The sequence below is a fragment of the Kogia breviceps genome, chromosome 11, assembly GCF_026419965.1.
Source record: "Kogia breviceps isolate mKogBre1 chromosome 11, mKogBre1 haplotype 1, whole genome shotgun sequence".
Lineage (NCBI taxonomy): Eukaryota > Metazoa > Chordata > Mammalia > Artiodactyla > Physeteridae > Kogia > Kogia breviceps.
In genome coordinates this window covers 7,431,024-7,447,908 of record NC_081320.1, presented here as the reverse complement: position 1 = coordinate 7,447,908, position 16,885 = coordinate 7,431,024, and the positions used below count along the sequence as shown (strand labels likewise).

At 44.1% G+C, this 16,885-nt stretch overlaps 1 protein-coding gene across 6 annotated transcripts in view; it reads right to left on the bottom strand.

Moving 5' to 3' along the window:
• The window catches only part of REV1 (REV1 DNA directed polymerase), an 83,105-nt gene extending 80,422 nt beyond the window's left edge, over positions 1 to 2,683 (bottom strand). For 3 of the 6 annotated variants that reach the window (XM_067007093.1, XM_067007094.1, XM_067007095.1), the window contains exon 1: positions 2,493 to 2,683. Coding sequence is in view for 2 of the 6 variants with exons in the window: in XM_067007097.1 (XP_066863198.1) it covers positions 2,493 to 2,517 (25 nt within the window). In the remaining 4 variants the exon portion in view is untranslated. The remainder of the gene's footprint in view (positions 1 to 2,492) is intronic. The other 3 variants (XM_067007096.1, XM_067007097.1, XM_067007099.1) reach the window with 2 other exon arrangements.
• Between the last annotated feature and the right edge of the window lie 14,202 nt (positions 2,684 to 16,885).

Genomic DNA, 16,885 nt, shown 5'->3' with positions numbered 1-16,885 from the left:
GGGTTCGTGCCCCGGTCCGGGAAGATCCCACGTGCCGCGGAGCGGCTGGGCCCGTGAGCCATGGCCGCTGAGCCTGCGCGTCTGGAGCCTGTGCTCCGCAGCGGGAGAGGCCACAACAGTGAGAGGCCCGCGTACTGCAAAAAATAAAAATAAAAAGATCACTCTGATTGTTATGTGGGGATCAGTCGGGAAGGGAGCGACAGAAATAGGGACACCGGGGAAGGCACTGTTGCAACAGTCTAAGGGAGACATACTTGAACTCAGACTAGGATTCACATACTGTTTATAAGTAGATGAGATACTAAAAGGACAGCATGCAACCTAATTGCCCCCGAAGAAGACTTTTTTAATATTCCTCCTTCCTCATCTCCCATAGATTCTTTTTAATATCCATGTTGATGCTTTAGTGGGAGCTGTTATAGGAGGAAAGTAAGATTACAAGGTATTCCCTTCATTTATAAATGTTCTATTTAATATACTCCAGGATTTATTATAATATGTCACATACACGCATACATTCTTGAGAAGTAGAAAGAGCTTTACTGCTCTTTAGTTTAGGGCTTGTTCATTTATTTGGCGACAAGAAGAGGTACCTATCACCTCTTGTGACTAGCTTTCTTCTCATGCTTTGTCTCAGCACATCCCAGCTCATTCTAGACTGTGAACTGCAATAAACAGGTATACCAAAGGGAATTTGTATTTATGGAGCACCATTGTGTACCAGGGACTCACCAGATGCCTTACATTTAAGAGCTCATTTAATCCCCAGTTACCCAAGGTAGGAAATATCTTCGTTATATAAATGAGAAAAAAAAAATCAGAGATATTAGTAGCTTAAATTGTCCAAGGACACACAGCTAGTAATGGGTAAAGGTAAAATTTAAATCTACATCTAACTCTGAAGTTCTTATCCCTCTACTACAGCAGCTGTGAAAGAGAGGACTATGACATATACATTACATGTAGCCTCTCTTACTAGTGACTAGCTTGTTACTGGCAGGGACGGGTTTCTTTCTCTTACACAGAGACTGAGTTTTGAAGTTGGGGTTGGAGAAAATGGAGGGATCTTACATATTCAAACACATTATTTTGATAACGTATTTACTACTCGAGGTTTCAAAGAAATTACTCCTAAAAGAGTGATTCCTGCCTTTAAAAAAAAAAAAAAACTCAAATACGTATTGTTTACCATGAAGTAGGAGTAATGTTCTATGACAAGTTTGGTACAGATTCTGCCCACAAAAGACCTGGAGATAGAGAAAAAGAGGATACAGATAAAAAGATAATCATCACAACACATGAGAAGTGGCAAATAAACAGCCTAAGAATTGAATGGAGGTCCTTCTAGACCAGGGAAGGATCACTGGAAAAAGAGGTGCGCTTCCAAGAGTCTAGGAAGCACAGGGAGGGAACAACGCCCGCAGCATCTGCTCCGGCTAAGACAAGGCTACGTGGGAAAGCTGAGATGGCAGTCTGGAAAGCAGGTAAACGGTGTACCCCACAGCACGGGTTACCGCCAAGTCCGCAGGAAGAACCAAGGTTATCCTGTGTCGTACCCTAAAGAGGAAATGGCTAATTCTGGAAGACGATAGTGGAGAAGCCGGGGAGACAGAATTAACAATCGCTACATCAAGTCCTTACCAGTTAGTTACAAGCCCTTTGATGAAATGTGCTAGTCTCGTTATTTTCACTTAAATGATACCATTTCTATGCTGGACGTGACCTGAAAAGATGTAGAAGATAGAAACAGCAGGCTTACACCACCTGCAATTTTTTTTTTTAATCAGGTGGGTGGGGGGTCAACTAATGAGCGATACACTAAGGTATTTCTTTACAAACTGGGTTTCGGTAGAAAGAGCAGGGAAACATATAAGGAAATACCCCTTTCCGTCTGCACAGGTGCTGAATCATTTACACAAGGAGTGAAGTGGGAAAGGGGCACTTGCCAGGACAGTTGGGGAAAGGAGCTCTGCATATCAAGGCAACAGATAAGTAACAAGGAAAAAATAAGTGAGTAAAAATTGCCTTCGGATAGTCCGACACCGATGCCGGGATCCAACGCGGGGCAAGAGGGGGGGGGATGCGGGGTCACGGGGAAGACGCCGCGGCGGGAGGCCGGGCGGAGCATCCAGCGCGTGGCCCCGGCCGGCAGCCCGCGCGCACGAATGAATGGCGCGGTCCGAGCGGGGCCGGCGAGCAGGGCCGCGGGCGCGAGTCGTCGGCGCGGCGCCTCAGCGGGCGGCCGAGCGCGGGCGGCGGGCCGGCCGCGCCATGGCGGAGGGGGAAGGGGAGGTCACGCGTTACATAACCCGGCAGCGGCCGCGCTCGGGGCGCCGCGGGCCGCCCAGGCCGCGAGAGCAAGGGCCGCGGGGGCCGGGCCGGCTCGCCGCCCCCGCCCCGCCTCAGGCCGCCCGCGCTCGGGCCGCCGCCCGGCGACGCGAAGCCGGTCCCACCCCGCCCCCACCCCCGCCGCCGGCCCGGGGGTCGCTCACCTTCCGCGTTGCCCCAGACCACCATGCCCAGGCACGGCCGCCTCCTCCGGCCTCGCTGGCCCCGGCGCCGCCGCCGCCGCCGCCGCCGCACGGTGCCTTCGCCGGGGGCGGGGAGGAGGGCCGGGTAAGGAGTCGCACCGCCGCGCCGCGGTCCACGCTCGCCCCACGCTCGCGGCGGCCACCCCGAGCGCGCCCGGTGGCTGCTCTGTCCCTCCCCCTCCGACGGGCGCGCGCGCCGCGGCTCCGCCCCGCCCCTCCCCCTCAGGCAGCCGGCGCGCTCCCAGGCTCCTCCCCGCCCTTCCCCGCCCGCGGCGGTCCCGTCGCCGGCTCGCACTCCGCTCCGCGCTGCGCAAGCGCTCGCCTCGCGCCTAGCCCCGGGCGACCCCGAACCACTGGCGCGGCGCCCCTCAGAGGCCCGCCCGCGTGGGTCAGCGCCTCCGCGGCACGTGACCGTCTCGCTCGCTGGGGCGGAGAGGAGCGCGGCGCCGGCCCGCCTTCCGCATCGCGCAGCCCGCCCTGCACCCCGAGACCTGCGAGCCTCTCGCTGGGGTTGATACGCTGTCCTCGTCTCAGCGAGTCCCCGCCCCGCGCTGCACTCCCCAGTCCGGGAGGACACTAGTTCAGTGACCCACCATGCTTAATAACCCTGGAAGATCCGTAAAACACCCAGGTCCCCCGCCACGAGCGGTTGACTTACAGTGACATCTAGTGGAGGAAGGGACACACGTGAACTGACACTTTGCTGTGTCAGGGAGCGACCGGGAATCAAGGCCCACAGAGGTTAGTGGGAATGAACGCTGCGCCGCGGGGTTTAAGCGTTGCCAGCTCCCTCTGGGGCGCGAAACACCATTCCCTGCGCGATGAGTCCCGCCCTGCTTTGCACCTGGATATTCGTAAACCTGCGGCAGGTGTCCCATCCCACATGCAGCACTGGGATAACACGCGAAAGCAATTTGCTGCTTGTATACTGTAAAAACAAACAAAAAACCCATACATTATGTGTGCTTAAATGCAATTTTAATTGAGGGCCTTCTGGCAAAAGACAATTGTTCCGTAAGGACCATTTTCCCCCTCTTGGCAATGTCGGTTTCCCCGGAGATCCCACATCGCTATTATAATAGTCTTTATTGTTGTTATGCACAAACATGAAGAGAACCTCCCGGCAAAGGCTTGACACTTTTCCCCCTTTTTCCCTTACCTGAGAGACTTGAAGTGTTTGCAAGTGCTTAGGAAACAATCAGTACTCTTTTCAAAACTGATTTTTGCAGAGCTGAGGCTCGTTTACCGGTAATTCAGAGAATATTCAAATGACTTTCTTTTTTCGAGCCCCTTCGTTTTTGCCACTTTATAGACTTCTATAAATGCACTTCAACCCCAGTATTCTTGTCTCTAACCCTACAAAATCACGTTGCATGCTTTTCTGAAACGTCATAATTTAATACAAACGGCGTCATTTCAAAAGGCTCACAAACAGTTGCCAGCTGCAACATCAAGGTATCATCTGATGAGATGCCACAGGAAAAAGTGGCAGCCCCTTATTAATTGTTTTTTTAATGCATCTCTCTAAATGTCAGTATTCCACTAACATGAAATGGCAAAACTCGACTTTCAAATTGAAGAACGATCTGTGGACTCTACTGGAAAAAATACCGTCGTATTTCAATTTTTTTGCACTCTCTCCTCTCTTTGAGTCAAAGGTTCTTGTTGTTGTTATTGTTGTTTTCTGTATTTTCTCAAGAAAGAAACATAGACACTGAGCTAACTGACCTTGGCAACACCTTTACAGAATATAGTAAGACGGTATTAACTGCGTTTTGGTGCAAATTAGTAGGCAGGCTCCGATAAGGGAAAAAAAAAATCAGGTTGCTCTCTAGATACAATAGGATGAAAAGAGAGATAAAGAATACATAAATAAAATGTATACAAACCCCAGAATCTTTGCTAAAGTTTCTTTTCGCCCATTCTAGAATATTCTGTTATGCTATCCCATAATTTATTCCACAATGCCTGAAGACCCTTCTATTTCCATTTTATCCAGTCACCTACATTCATTCATTCATTTATTTACTTCCATTTATTCTCATGAGGACTGTCTTTCCCAGGCTAAGGGGAGTTGGCCTGACCTTTGGGTAAAGCAGCTGAGATGTCTACTCTGGTCTCCCACACATGGGGGAGAACTTTGGGAGGCACTGCACCTTATTCCTCTTTTCTGAACTTTATTACAAATCATTTTTGAAACGTCTAATATTACTGACATCTCAAGATCCTATGAAAGTGCAGACCCGTGACCCTTGCAGGGACAGCCCTGGATAAGGACATGGATCTGTTATCTTTTAACCTCCATATCCAGCAGTAAACTTTTGTCAGAAAGATCCACATCTAGTCTCTCAAATACCAAAAACATGGGGAAAAAAAGGAACATGAAACCACTAAAAAACAAAGATTTGTACTCAAGTCCCTTGGGTGAAATACACACTGTAACTCGTGCTTTGCTCTTAGGAAAGAGTGATCTTGATGATTGTTACAAGGCAATATCTTCTTTTATATTATAAGGCAATTTATGCTGAAAGACGAAATAATAACAAGAATGAGCACAAGCCCACAGAAGCTTAGAAAGGAAATTGGAACCAGCATTGGCTTACCAAGACTTAATTCTTCTGAAAACAGTATCTGTCTTTACAGAGGAAAGAAAGTCCATGGACAGGTATATATACTGTCGGCCCTCCATAAGGGCAGGATTCCATCTGGAATTGGCTGAACCCGCTGATGCGGAACCTTGGATACATTAGCCTGACTGTACCACACTATTTTATATAAGGGACTTGAGCATCTGGGGATCTGGGGATCCATGGGGGTCCTGGAACAAACCCAACATATTTGAACAACATAGTTCCCATAATTCAGGATGATTCAATAATTAGTTATGATGAGCATTCTGAATGCCAGTCACCGTCATGTCAACAGTGAACAAAATGCACATCCCACCCTCAAAAAGTTTCCAGGGTAGTGAGGGAAGCAAATAAGTACCACGCCTCCTGCCAGATAGGCTCAGGGCTGCCTCCAGAGAGTGGTCCACGGAGCACACAGGAAGGGTGTCCGGGAGGCTTCCTAGAGAGAATGACATCTCAGTAAAGACTAGGAGACTAGTGGGGTACCACTGCCCGTGGAAGGAGCAACATCTGTAAAGGCAGAAAAGGGATGGAGAACAGGGAACATTCCAGAAACTTCGAAGTGTGAAGTACAGAGGGGGATGGGGGTGTGCTGAAAAAGGAGGTTGGAGAGGTAAGAAAGGGTCAGAGCATGAAGGGCCCCACAAAGTATATGAATGGGTTTTGACTCTATCCTAAAGGCAGTGAACAATTTAAGGGATAAGGTGACTTTAGAAAGTTACCCTGCTGCATGGAAAATAGTTTTGGGAGGCAGTCAGGGGGACTTGTAATCGTCCAGGTGCCCAGGGGCAGGCCAAGAGGAGGCAGGGGGTTGGATTTGACCAGGGTAGGGGTTTTGAAAAGCAAATATAATGAAAGAAGAAAAGGGCAAAGAAGTCAAGGACATATGCAAGGGAGGAATCATACTGATGGATCATGGAACTTAGCGATTTTTTTTTTCACAGCATGAAACACTTAATAGTTTTGTTTATTAAGTAGGTAGAGCCAAACAACTTAGTATTTGTGACATAACAACTTAGTAGCCATTTGAAAAAAAGTAATACACATAACGTGAAAGCAAAAATAGTGTTTTGATTCCATTCTTAAATAACCATTGTTACTTACTAATGGGAACTTTGTGTCCACTGGGCAGTGTAAAACTTCTCAAACTGTGGGATAGGATTGGGTACTGCCACCCTCATTTCCCATTCCACATTGGCAAGAACCACTCATACACATTGCTATGTACCTCAAAGTCCATTATACCAAGAGGAAGAGGTTGTCCCACTACTAGAGCTACTAAATCACTTGGCCGGGTGGTGACAGCCAGATCTCTACCTTGTAAAACTATGCATCCCCTATGTGTGCCACGGAGTAGAACTTTTTACCAAGTGAGTATTCTCTTCAACAATCTTTTCACCTAGTGGTTTCAGCATCCATTGATGATCCTGAACTGAATCAACTTTTTCACTGGGTTGCAAAGGAGTGACTTTCTACTTCCGTCATTCCTTCCACATTTATTAGCTAGCATTTTTCTTCAAAGAAGAACTGTCCCTTATCAACTGGGAATAAACTATCATTTCTCCCTAAAAAGGAGGGCAAATGCTTCATTCTTTCCCTATAATTACTAATTTTCATAGAAAAGTATTGTCTGAATAGTTACCTCTAATGGTGGTAAATGAGCTTTTTCTTCCTGTTTCTCCTCTTCTTGAAAAATTCTAACGAACTCTTAAGTTTTAATTTACTTATTGTAATCTTGAGATTGATTTTATATATATATAGATATATAGATGCACAAATGGTCCCAGATTTGGCCCCTTCAAGTTCACACCTACCACACCTCCATTAGTTATTTAAAGTTGTTTTTTTTTTAATCTAATAAGGCTACCACTATTACCCTTCTCCCCCACCTGACCCCCCAGGTTTTCTTAGCTATTCTTGCTTGCTAATTTTTCTATACTAAGATCAACTTGTGTAGTTCTGGGTGGAGGGACTTGATATTTTTATTAGGATCTCATTAGGCATATATAAACTTGGGGAGAATTTTTGATGGTGAGTCATCCTATCCAAGGACATGGGACATTTTCCCATTTATTCATTGTCATATTTGAATCTTTCAGAAGTATCCCCAAATTTTATGCACCCTTCAAATGGGCTATTACTTTTTTTTTTTTTGGCTGCATCACACAGCATGCGGGATCTTAGTTCCCAGACCAGGGATCAGCATAGAGCCTTAATCACTGGACTGCCAGGGAAGTCTGGGGATTCCCTCTTCTTACGTATTTTGTTTTTGTCTTTTTATTGCTATAGTAAATAGAGTCTTCTTATTTATTATGTCTTTTTATACTGGTTATTATTTACATGAAGGCTGTTGATTTTTGTATATTAATTTTATATTCTACCATATTAAAATGGCTATTATTTGTATTGGTGTTTTTCATTGATTTTCTTGTGTTTTTCATAAGAAAAACACATAATATGAAAATAAAAATACATAATATGAAAATAATTTCATAGATATTATTTTAATGGCTATTATTTGTATTGGTGTTTTTCATTGATTTTCTTGTGTTTTTCATAAGAAAAACACATAATATGAAAATAATTTTAAAATACATAATATGAAAATAATTTCATAGATATTATTTTAATACTTCATTTACAAGTTTTATTTCTCTAATAATTTTTCCTTGTTTGATTGCATATATACAGTGGAATACTATACAGCCATAAAAAAGTGAAATGATGCCATTTGCAGCAACATGAATGGATCTGAGATTATCATACTGAGCGAAGTAAGTCAGACAGAGAAAGACTAATATCATAAGATATCACTTATGTGTGGAATCTAAGAAAAAAAAGATACAAATGAACTTATTTACAAAACAGAAACAGACTCACATAGAAAACAACCAATGGTTACCAAAGGAGAAAGGGCAGGGAGGGATAAGTTAGGAGTTTGAGATTAACAGATACACACCACAAATATAAAATACATAAACAAGAAGGTCCTACTGTATAGTACAAGGAACTATATTCAATACCATATAACCTGTGATGGAAAAGAATCTGAAAAACAGTATTTGGATATATAACTGAATCACTTTGCTGTACATCTGAAATGAACACAACATTGTAAATCAACTCTACTTCAATAAAAAAATAAACTTAAGGGGCTTCCCTGGTGGCGCAGTGGTTGAGAGTCCGCCTGCCGATGCAGGCGACACAGGTTCGTGCCCCGGTCTGGGAAGATCCCACATGCCGTGGAGCGGCTGGGCCCGTGAGCCGTGGCCGCTGAGCCTGCGCGTCCGGAGCCTGTGCTCCACAACGGGAGAGGCCACGACAGTGAGAGGCCCGCGTACAGCAATAAAATAAAATAAAATAAACTTTAAAAAATCTCTTTAAAAAAAAAAAAATCTCTTTATGGTCATTTTTCTGAGACTTGGAAAGGGATAATGTGTGCTCAGTCCAGCGTTTAACAGGAAGTCTCCTTGTTTGATTATTTTTAAAATTAACAAACGATTATTTTTCTGGTTTGCTCAGGTCAGTTGTTCTTTCCTGATGCTTGTATCAGATGTTTCAGAGCGTGTGTATTCTGACTGAGATCGATCAATAATCTATCTGAGTGATAGATTTTTCTTCCTGCTTTCCTCCTCTCCCTTTCTCTAAATCTTCTTCTCGTGCATGAGGCGATGTATTTTATTTATGAATTGCCTGGGAACACTCCCACCAGTCACCAGCCAGGAAAAAGCATGCCATAACCATTTAAAACTACAAGGAGTGTTTCCTTAGACAATGTGAGCATGTGTGAGTGTGTGGGCTCTGTGCGTATGTTTGAATTTGAGGGTGTGCACTTATGAACATTTATTCTCGGGTTAGAGTAGGAAGTCACAAAGAACCTACAAATGTGATTGCATTCCACCTCCATTTATCTTAGGCCTCAGCTGGGCGGGATTTCCGAGGGAATTTGGAATTAGAACAGAGAGGGGGTATCCTCATGTCACACACCATCTCAGGAGCTCTGGGGAATTTATAGGGTGGAGGCCAGGAAGCCTCTTCTTGTGGATTCTTATAGCTTATTCCTGGAGCCAAGCAGCCACAGGTAGAGAGAACTCTTGCTGGGCTCCCTCTCAGGGCTTTTCCAGGCCTTGTTAGATCAGTCCCTGCCCTGAGCTCTGTGTCACAGGCCTGTGCCCTCGCAGTGGATTTCTCTATCCAGTGTGAGTTGACTCAAACTGGTTTCAGTCACTTACAGCCAAGGATACTTAATAAGATTAAAGATCTGTGTTTCACTGATCTGCAAGGTTGATCCAACTTTCCTTGGAGAGATAAAGCATCGTCATAAAGAACCAAGGCCAGGCCTTAGGACCAACTTAGCTCTCAACTCAACTTTCCTGGGAGGCCAGCAAATTCCCATGACCTCAGACTATTCGTGGGACTTTCGCAGAACTTGATCTCAGGGACTCACCGTGTCCCACCATACGGAGAAAGCAGCATAAGAACATAGGCTCAACTTATCAGTGCTCCCCTTTTCCCTTCACTAGAATAGTCAGCAAACCCAAGGAACATTCTAAATTGCTGTGGATCTTGGGCTTAGTGGGAGAGGATGAGAAATGTACTCCTAAATAGCATAAGAGACAGGAGGGTCACATTTCTGGATTAAAAGTAAGCGCACTTCCCCAAGTTAATGTCCTAAATCATGCTATATATCTCGTTTTGGGACTGTCTTAGATGAGGTCTTTCTTAGGGTCTGTCTATAACTAGAATCCAACATATTAGGGAAGCCCAAGGGGAAAATACAACCAACGTTACCTACCAAATCAGCAGGAAAACTGAAAATAAAGCACAGGGACTTCTCCTGCCCACTCTGACAACGAGTCCAGGGACCTGCAAGGACCTTGAAGGATGGAGTCTGTTTCTTGATTTTATTGGAAGACTTCCCTTTTGTAGATGTTCCAAATACCAATACTGAAGGAAAAACAATGAATCCACATGTAAAAAGGATGACCTAGGCTGATGGCATTCAAACACAAATGCCACTTTACATGGAGACGTGGTTCTGTTGTAGAAACATCACTGGACAAGCAGTCAGGGACCAGGTTTCACCTGTGCTAGTGAGCTGCTTAATTCTGGACAAATCGTTTAACTTCTCTAAACCTCAAATTCCTGGTCTGTACAATGAGAGGCCTGTAATAAGCAATGTTTTCCCCTAGTTCTAGCATCCTGTAAGAACCTTAATTTTTTAAAAAGTTTTATTTTATAGTGGAGTGTAGTTGATTTGCAACGTTGTGTTAGTTTCAGATGTACAGCAAAGTGATTTAGTTATACATATACACATATCCATTCTTTTTCAGATTCTTTTCCCATATACGTTATTACAGAATATTGAGTAGAGTTCCCTGTGCTGCACAGTAGGTTTTTGTTGATTATTTTCAATATCGTAGTGTACGTATGTTTATCCCCAACTCCCAATTTATCCTTTCCCTCCACCTTTTCCCTTTGGTAACCGTAAGTTTGGAAAAACCTTAATTTTAAAGGTTTAAAAATTGAATAAAATGAATTGGAATGATGGTCGTATTATGGGGTCCAAAATATTCAGAATGATTCATTTAATTTTAAAAAGCTAAAATGGTTAAGAAATATATTCAATTAAGGATAGAAAGAACAATAGAGAGGGCTTTTGTTTCTGTCTTTTTTTTTTTTTTAAGACACGAGGAAGTCAGAATAAAGATAAGGGGATTATAAAAGACAAGCAGAATTAATCATTATATGAATTTAATCAGGGAAAGATGAAAAAAATCAAGAGGCTCAATATTGCAAACAGCATTCATAATCATCAGCTTTTAAAGCACATATACAAGACATCAAATGTTTTCACATAGGGAGAAAAGGGGGCTCAGAGTACAAAAGGAATAAAGAAAGACTAGATTTTGAAAAGACAATCTCATTACTCACAGAGGGAGAGCTGGAAGAATTGCCCGAATCTAGGAACCACAGCTGATACTCAGGAGACAGAGTGAAAGGGTGGTGATAGTAGAAATGATTAACAGGAAGAATGAGTTTCAGCTAAGCAAAGCACCGAGCTCAGATATTATTGTCTCAAAGGTGTTCAGCAAAGAAGCAGAGATACAGATAAAACTTGGATAAAAAATGATGGGGGAAAAAAAAAAAAAACCCCAATCAATGTGAAGAAAGATTCCAAAGTAGGAAGGAGCACAGTTACCTTGAAGCGAAAACAACCAAAAACTGAAAGATGAAATCAGAATATACAGTAGTCTGGGCAAATACAAAATCTATTGTGGGGAAATGGCCAAGAAAGGAAGCTGTGGAAAAGTGATCGGAATTTTGAAAAGCGCAATTTGGTCTCATTTTTAGACACAAGCTTAGTCATCCGGCACCAAACTTTGGGCATTTCTGGAGGTTTATTGCTGTAATGATGACGTAAAGCTGATGCCTGGGCTGTTCTAGACACAGTGATTTTTAGTAAGGAGTATTTGAAAATTCCTGCAGGGGAAATAATTTCAAATGCTGAGTCAGAGGCTAGGAAGTTGCCCCACTTACGAGCCAGGAAGAGGTAGGAGGGTGGCTCATTAGTGCCCTGGGACTAGAACACCACGGCTCAGAAAGCCCGGGTTCCCAGAAGGAAACCCGGCAAGAGCAGCAGGAAGAAGAAAATTGCGAGGAAAGGGGCTTCTGGGGTGAATAGCATCTGTGCAATTTGGTTCCCCCTCTTCAGCAAAATTCTTATTTTGGCCTCCGAGAGCCTGTGCTCACTGGCCCTGCTTCTTCGCCAATGTCACTTTGTCACACTCTGTCCTTTGCCCACCACTGCAGCAAAACGTTGTGCCTTTTCCTCAGCTTCACCTCTGGCTCTTTCCCTTATCTGTTCCTCTGCCCGAAATGCTCCTTGTACGCTCTCTGTCTGGCCAGCTCCTGTTTGCCGTTCAGGTCCCAGCTCCTCACTCACTACCGCAGAGTGACCTTCCGTGAACGGCCTACCCGAGCTGCCGCCACCACTCCATCACAACCCCTGCTCTGTTGTGTGTCTCCTTCCTTATCACAAGCCCAAAGGGTCTCCATCATGCCGCCCTCACTGGAGTGTGACCTCTCTAAGAAGAGGGATTTGGTTGTCTGTGTCCTGCAGGCATTGGCTGCCTGCATAAATGAATGATAATTACTCAGTTCCCACCAACTCTTCTCCCAAGTATCCCTTGTCTCTCCATCTTTATTCCCATGACTGTAGTCTTAGGACAAACCCTCATCCCTTCCCTCTTAGACAAGCACGACTGCTTCCTAAATAATTACCCCATCCCTTCCTCTGGCCCTTCCCACATGTTAGTTTCAGATGATTCTTCCTAAGACATCATCTTTATGACTCACCCTATGATGAATCCGTCAACGCTCTCCAGCCAAAGACCACTGGGGACATACCTGTAGTTAGCAAGCTGGGTTTTATTACTCACTGTGGAGAACACACAGTATGGGGGTGGGGGGACTCTCTCAGTCAGAGGGTGAGAAAGAATCTACTATAAAACTTGGCTTTGGGTGGGTGATTTGGAAGGGGGGTTAAGGAATTGGGGGTATGCTCTAGATTGGATGTCGGAAGCAGGGGTAATTCTATGATTGCTTGTCTCAATAAGTCTTACCTGTGGGGAGAGGAGACCACAAGGAAGATAGTATTGTAATTGGTAAAGCAGCAGCTGTCCCTTGTTTGGCTGAGAAAGATGGTGTCTGATACTTCTTGAGTGGCAGAGTAGCCTTATTTTTTCCATACTTAAGCAAAATTATGAAGTGGCCTTGCTTTGTCTCATTTCATCATGGTCTCAGAGTGACCTTGTCTGAGAATGGGATTCTGTGAGATTGTTTATATCTACTAGAAGACTAAGACTCCTTGCTGTGAGAGTCAGGCCAGCTTCTGAACGTCACAGGCTGCTCTTTCTGCTTTATTTCTCATTCCCTTTTGGCCAAGGGCAGATGAAGTCAGGCCACCGGACATCCATCATGATATCCACATTTCTACCACTGCCCAGATTTTGTTGATTATGATCAGAAAAGTGTGCTTCGAATGTAGTCTGTGGTTGATCAAAGGTTACTCTTTCCTTCTCCTTCTGTTGTAGGATGAGTTGTTGAAATTCTGATGTGACGGTGGTTCCCCAGATGCATTTAGGACTCTGGACAGAATACATCAGCCAATTGCAACACAGGCAATTACCAGAAGCAGAATGACTAGGTCTCTGTTATTGGGCTTGAAGCCAAGGGCCTAGATTATGAAACCCAGTCAGTGTGAAAGTGTGTCCTGTAATCCACCAGAGTCTGTTCAAGAGAGCCGGGTGCCTTTTTCCTTTAGTTTACTCAAAGCTGTTCTATTTACCCTGCAGTGTTTATAGAGGTGCAACCAAAGTATATGCTAGGGCACAAACTCCCCCTTGGTTGGTTAGGAGGAAATCAAGGGCTGTATGATTTCCCAAGATAACTCTAGATACTGAATTTAGACTAGCTCTTTGGGTTTCTGGATCAGAAGTAGTGTCATTTATGACTTCTGCTAAAGGTGGAGACAAGTTTCAAATCACTTTTCTAACTGTATTATCCCCATTGTGGTAACCCCTCTGGAAGTTCTCCCCAATCATTTGTGCTTGCTTCATTTGGAAGGTTTCTGGGTATCCTTCTCAAGGAAATAGGATCCAGTGGAAGGATGGTGTTCTAAATACCTGGACATCTCCATCAACTACTCTGAATAGACAGGATTGGTTAGTGTATGGCACAGAGGGATAAGCTTGATGTCCATTTGAGAAGTTGTATTCTAGTGGAGCACAGACAGAATTCGGAGTCTAAGTATCACTCATACTAGGATTGAGCCGCTACTGTGTACCTTAACATGGACACATTCCGTGAGTGAAATTAAATAGTTCCTATAAGGCAGGCTGAAGTATCTCTGAAGAGAACAAACTCTCGTGATCAGGATAGCCCTAATATTAGTGCCTATTCCTGGTTGACTAGGCTTTACTAATAGGACTGTAATGATCTCAGCAGAAACATTTCATTGATGGAAGGTCAAAGTTCAATTTTTGCAAGACTGGAGGTTGGGATTAATGATGCAAGGGAAACTCAAGTGCCAGAAGGGATCTGTTAAAGGGAATTGTCCTTCTGAAAAATGCAAAGGAATAGCTATTACGTGTTTGTCAACAGGTCGGTTAAGGGCTTACAGATCCACCAACCCACTGGATTCAGAGTAGCAGCTACGGTCTGGGAAAAACATATAAGAGAGTTTTGCTTTTCTGTGAAGGGTAGGAGACCACAGGGAGTTAGAAATAAAAGGGTGAAGATAAAAGAGATTGAATCAGTGTTTTGGAAGGTGTTAAAGTGGATAACGGGCCACATTGTATAGTAGAGTGAAAGGAAATCGGAAAATTGTTGAAGGATATGAAAATTCACCTTGTTCCATCATCTTGAGTGGAAGCTGTCCATTTCTGACGTCTATTATTTGTCCCGTCCTCTTGAGTGGACACCATCCATCTCTGAAGCTGGCAACTTCTGGACGATTCCCAAGAATCCTCAGTAGAAGGTCTCAGATGGAATGGATATCCAGTATTCAGGAGGAAGTGACGTATATCTCTGGATCTGGGAAACATGAATCCAAGAGCCAATACCTTGGCGTTTTACTGCTGTGTTGTAAACGGTAACTGACATGGTCCCTTCCATTGAGGCTCAAGGGTGGTTTTTCTCTGGTGCCTTTTCCAGACTAAATCTCCAGGTCACAGACCTTGCAGAGGCTTTTTGGGTGGGGGTGGAGGGGGTGTTTTGGAGATGCAGCTCTTACTTGTTGATGTTAAATCTGGAAGTACCTATGAGTCCTTTGCAATAATTAATCATATCTGCTCGTAAGAATACTAGTACATTAGTGTCCTAGGGCCGCCATAACAAGTACCACAAAATGGTGGCCAAAAACAACAGAAATTTATTCTCTACAGTTCTTGAAACTAGAAGCCTGCAATCAAGTTGTAGGTAGAGCCATGCTCTTTCTGAAGGCTCTAGGGAAGAATCTTTCCTTGCCCCTTCCTAGCTTCTGGTCGTTGCTGACAATCCCTGGTGTTCCTTAGCTTGTAGAAGCATCACTCCAATCTCTGTCTCTATATCATATGAGCTTCTCCCTGTGTGTCTCTATGTCCAATTTTTCCTCTTTACATAAGGACACCTGTGCTTGGATTAGGGCTCACTATAATCTAGCGTGACCTCATCTTCATCTGATTGCATCTCTGAAGATTCTTTTTCCAAATAAGGTCACATTTATAGGTATTGGGGGTTAGGACTTGAAGATATATTTTTAGGGGACACAGTTCAATGCACAACAGATAGAATCTAAGACTGGGGGTGAAATTCCCAGGCATACGAGGCAATCTGTTGTTCATAAAGAGAGAATCTGGAGGTTTCATTTTCTAGACATTACAGCTAATGGTAATACTTTAGGCTATGGGAGTTAAAGGCTTCTGAGAGCTTTGCTAATTTTGTTTTGAATTCCACTAGTTCTATCTTTTGTGAGGATTGTGGATGATTAGCTTCACAGTAGAAGACAAAACTTTATGGAGTTCTTTAGTAAAAATACCAGTAAAATGAATGTCCCTCTCACTAGAGAAGTGGAAACTCCTCAAGTTGGAAAAACAAAAGCAGGCAATTTTCTTTTTTCTTTACTTTTCTTCTTTTCTCTCTCTTCTTTCCTTCCTTCCCTCCTTCCTTCCTCCCTCCCTCCCTCTGTCTCTTTCTCTCCTTCCCTTCTTTCTTTCTTTTTTCTTTTTTTTTCTTTCTTTCTTTTTTTTTTTTTTTTACCATGGTTAGAGCAGTAGCCATCTGAGAAGAAGCTTCAATCTGCTCTGAGAACAAGTAGGCAATAACCAGGATGTATTCATAACCCAGGTAGGAGGCATTTATAGAAAGTCTATACGGAGTGTTTAAAGGGTCCCTGAGGTTTGGTTCCTGTCCACACCTGGTCCCTAGAATTTTGCCAGGATTGTGTCCCTGGCTGGGGTGATGTATTCTGGAAACATCTCAGCATACCTATAAAACTATCCCACGAATGGTAATCTAACACTCCTGGCAAGTGGTTTTTGCTATTATGTGTAATATCATAAGCATTTTTTAAAAAATAATTTTTATTTATTTATTTTTGCTGTGTTGGGTCTTCGTTTCTGTGCGAGGGCTTTCTCTAGTTGCGGCGAGCGGGGGCCACTCTTCATCGCGGTGCGCGGGCCTCTCACTATCGTGGCCTCTCCTGTTGCGGAGCACAGGCTCCGGACGCGCAGGCTCAGTAGCTGTGGCTCACGGGCCCACTTGCTCCGAGGCATGTGGGATCCTCCCAGACCAGGGCTCGAACCCGTGGCCCCTGCATCGGCAGGCAGATTCTCAACCACGGCGCCACCAGGGAAGCCCTATCATAAGCATTTTTGCTAAACTTCATTTAAATTCTTCTTGGCACAACCAGAGAGAGTGCCAATTTTTTTGGCCACCCTGAGAGTGCCAAATATTATCCACAGGCAGTGAGCATCCTAATTCCTTCCACTTGCTTTTTCTGAATCGGGGCTTGTCTCTGATAGTTAATAATTGCCTCTTTTAACATCTTTATTGGAGTATAAATGCTTTACATTGTTGTGTTAGTTGCTGCTGTGTAACAAAGTGAATCAGCTGTATAATAATCGCCTCTTTCAATTCCTCCAAGGCCGCTCTTTTCCATGTGATAACATGAGCAATTATCTT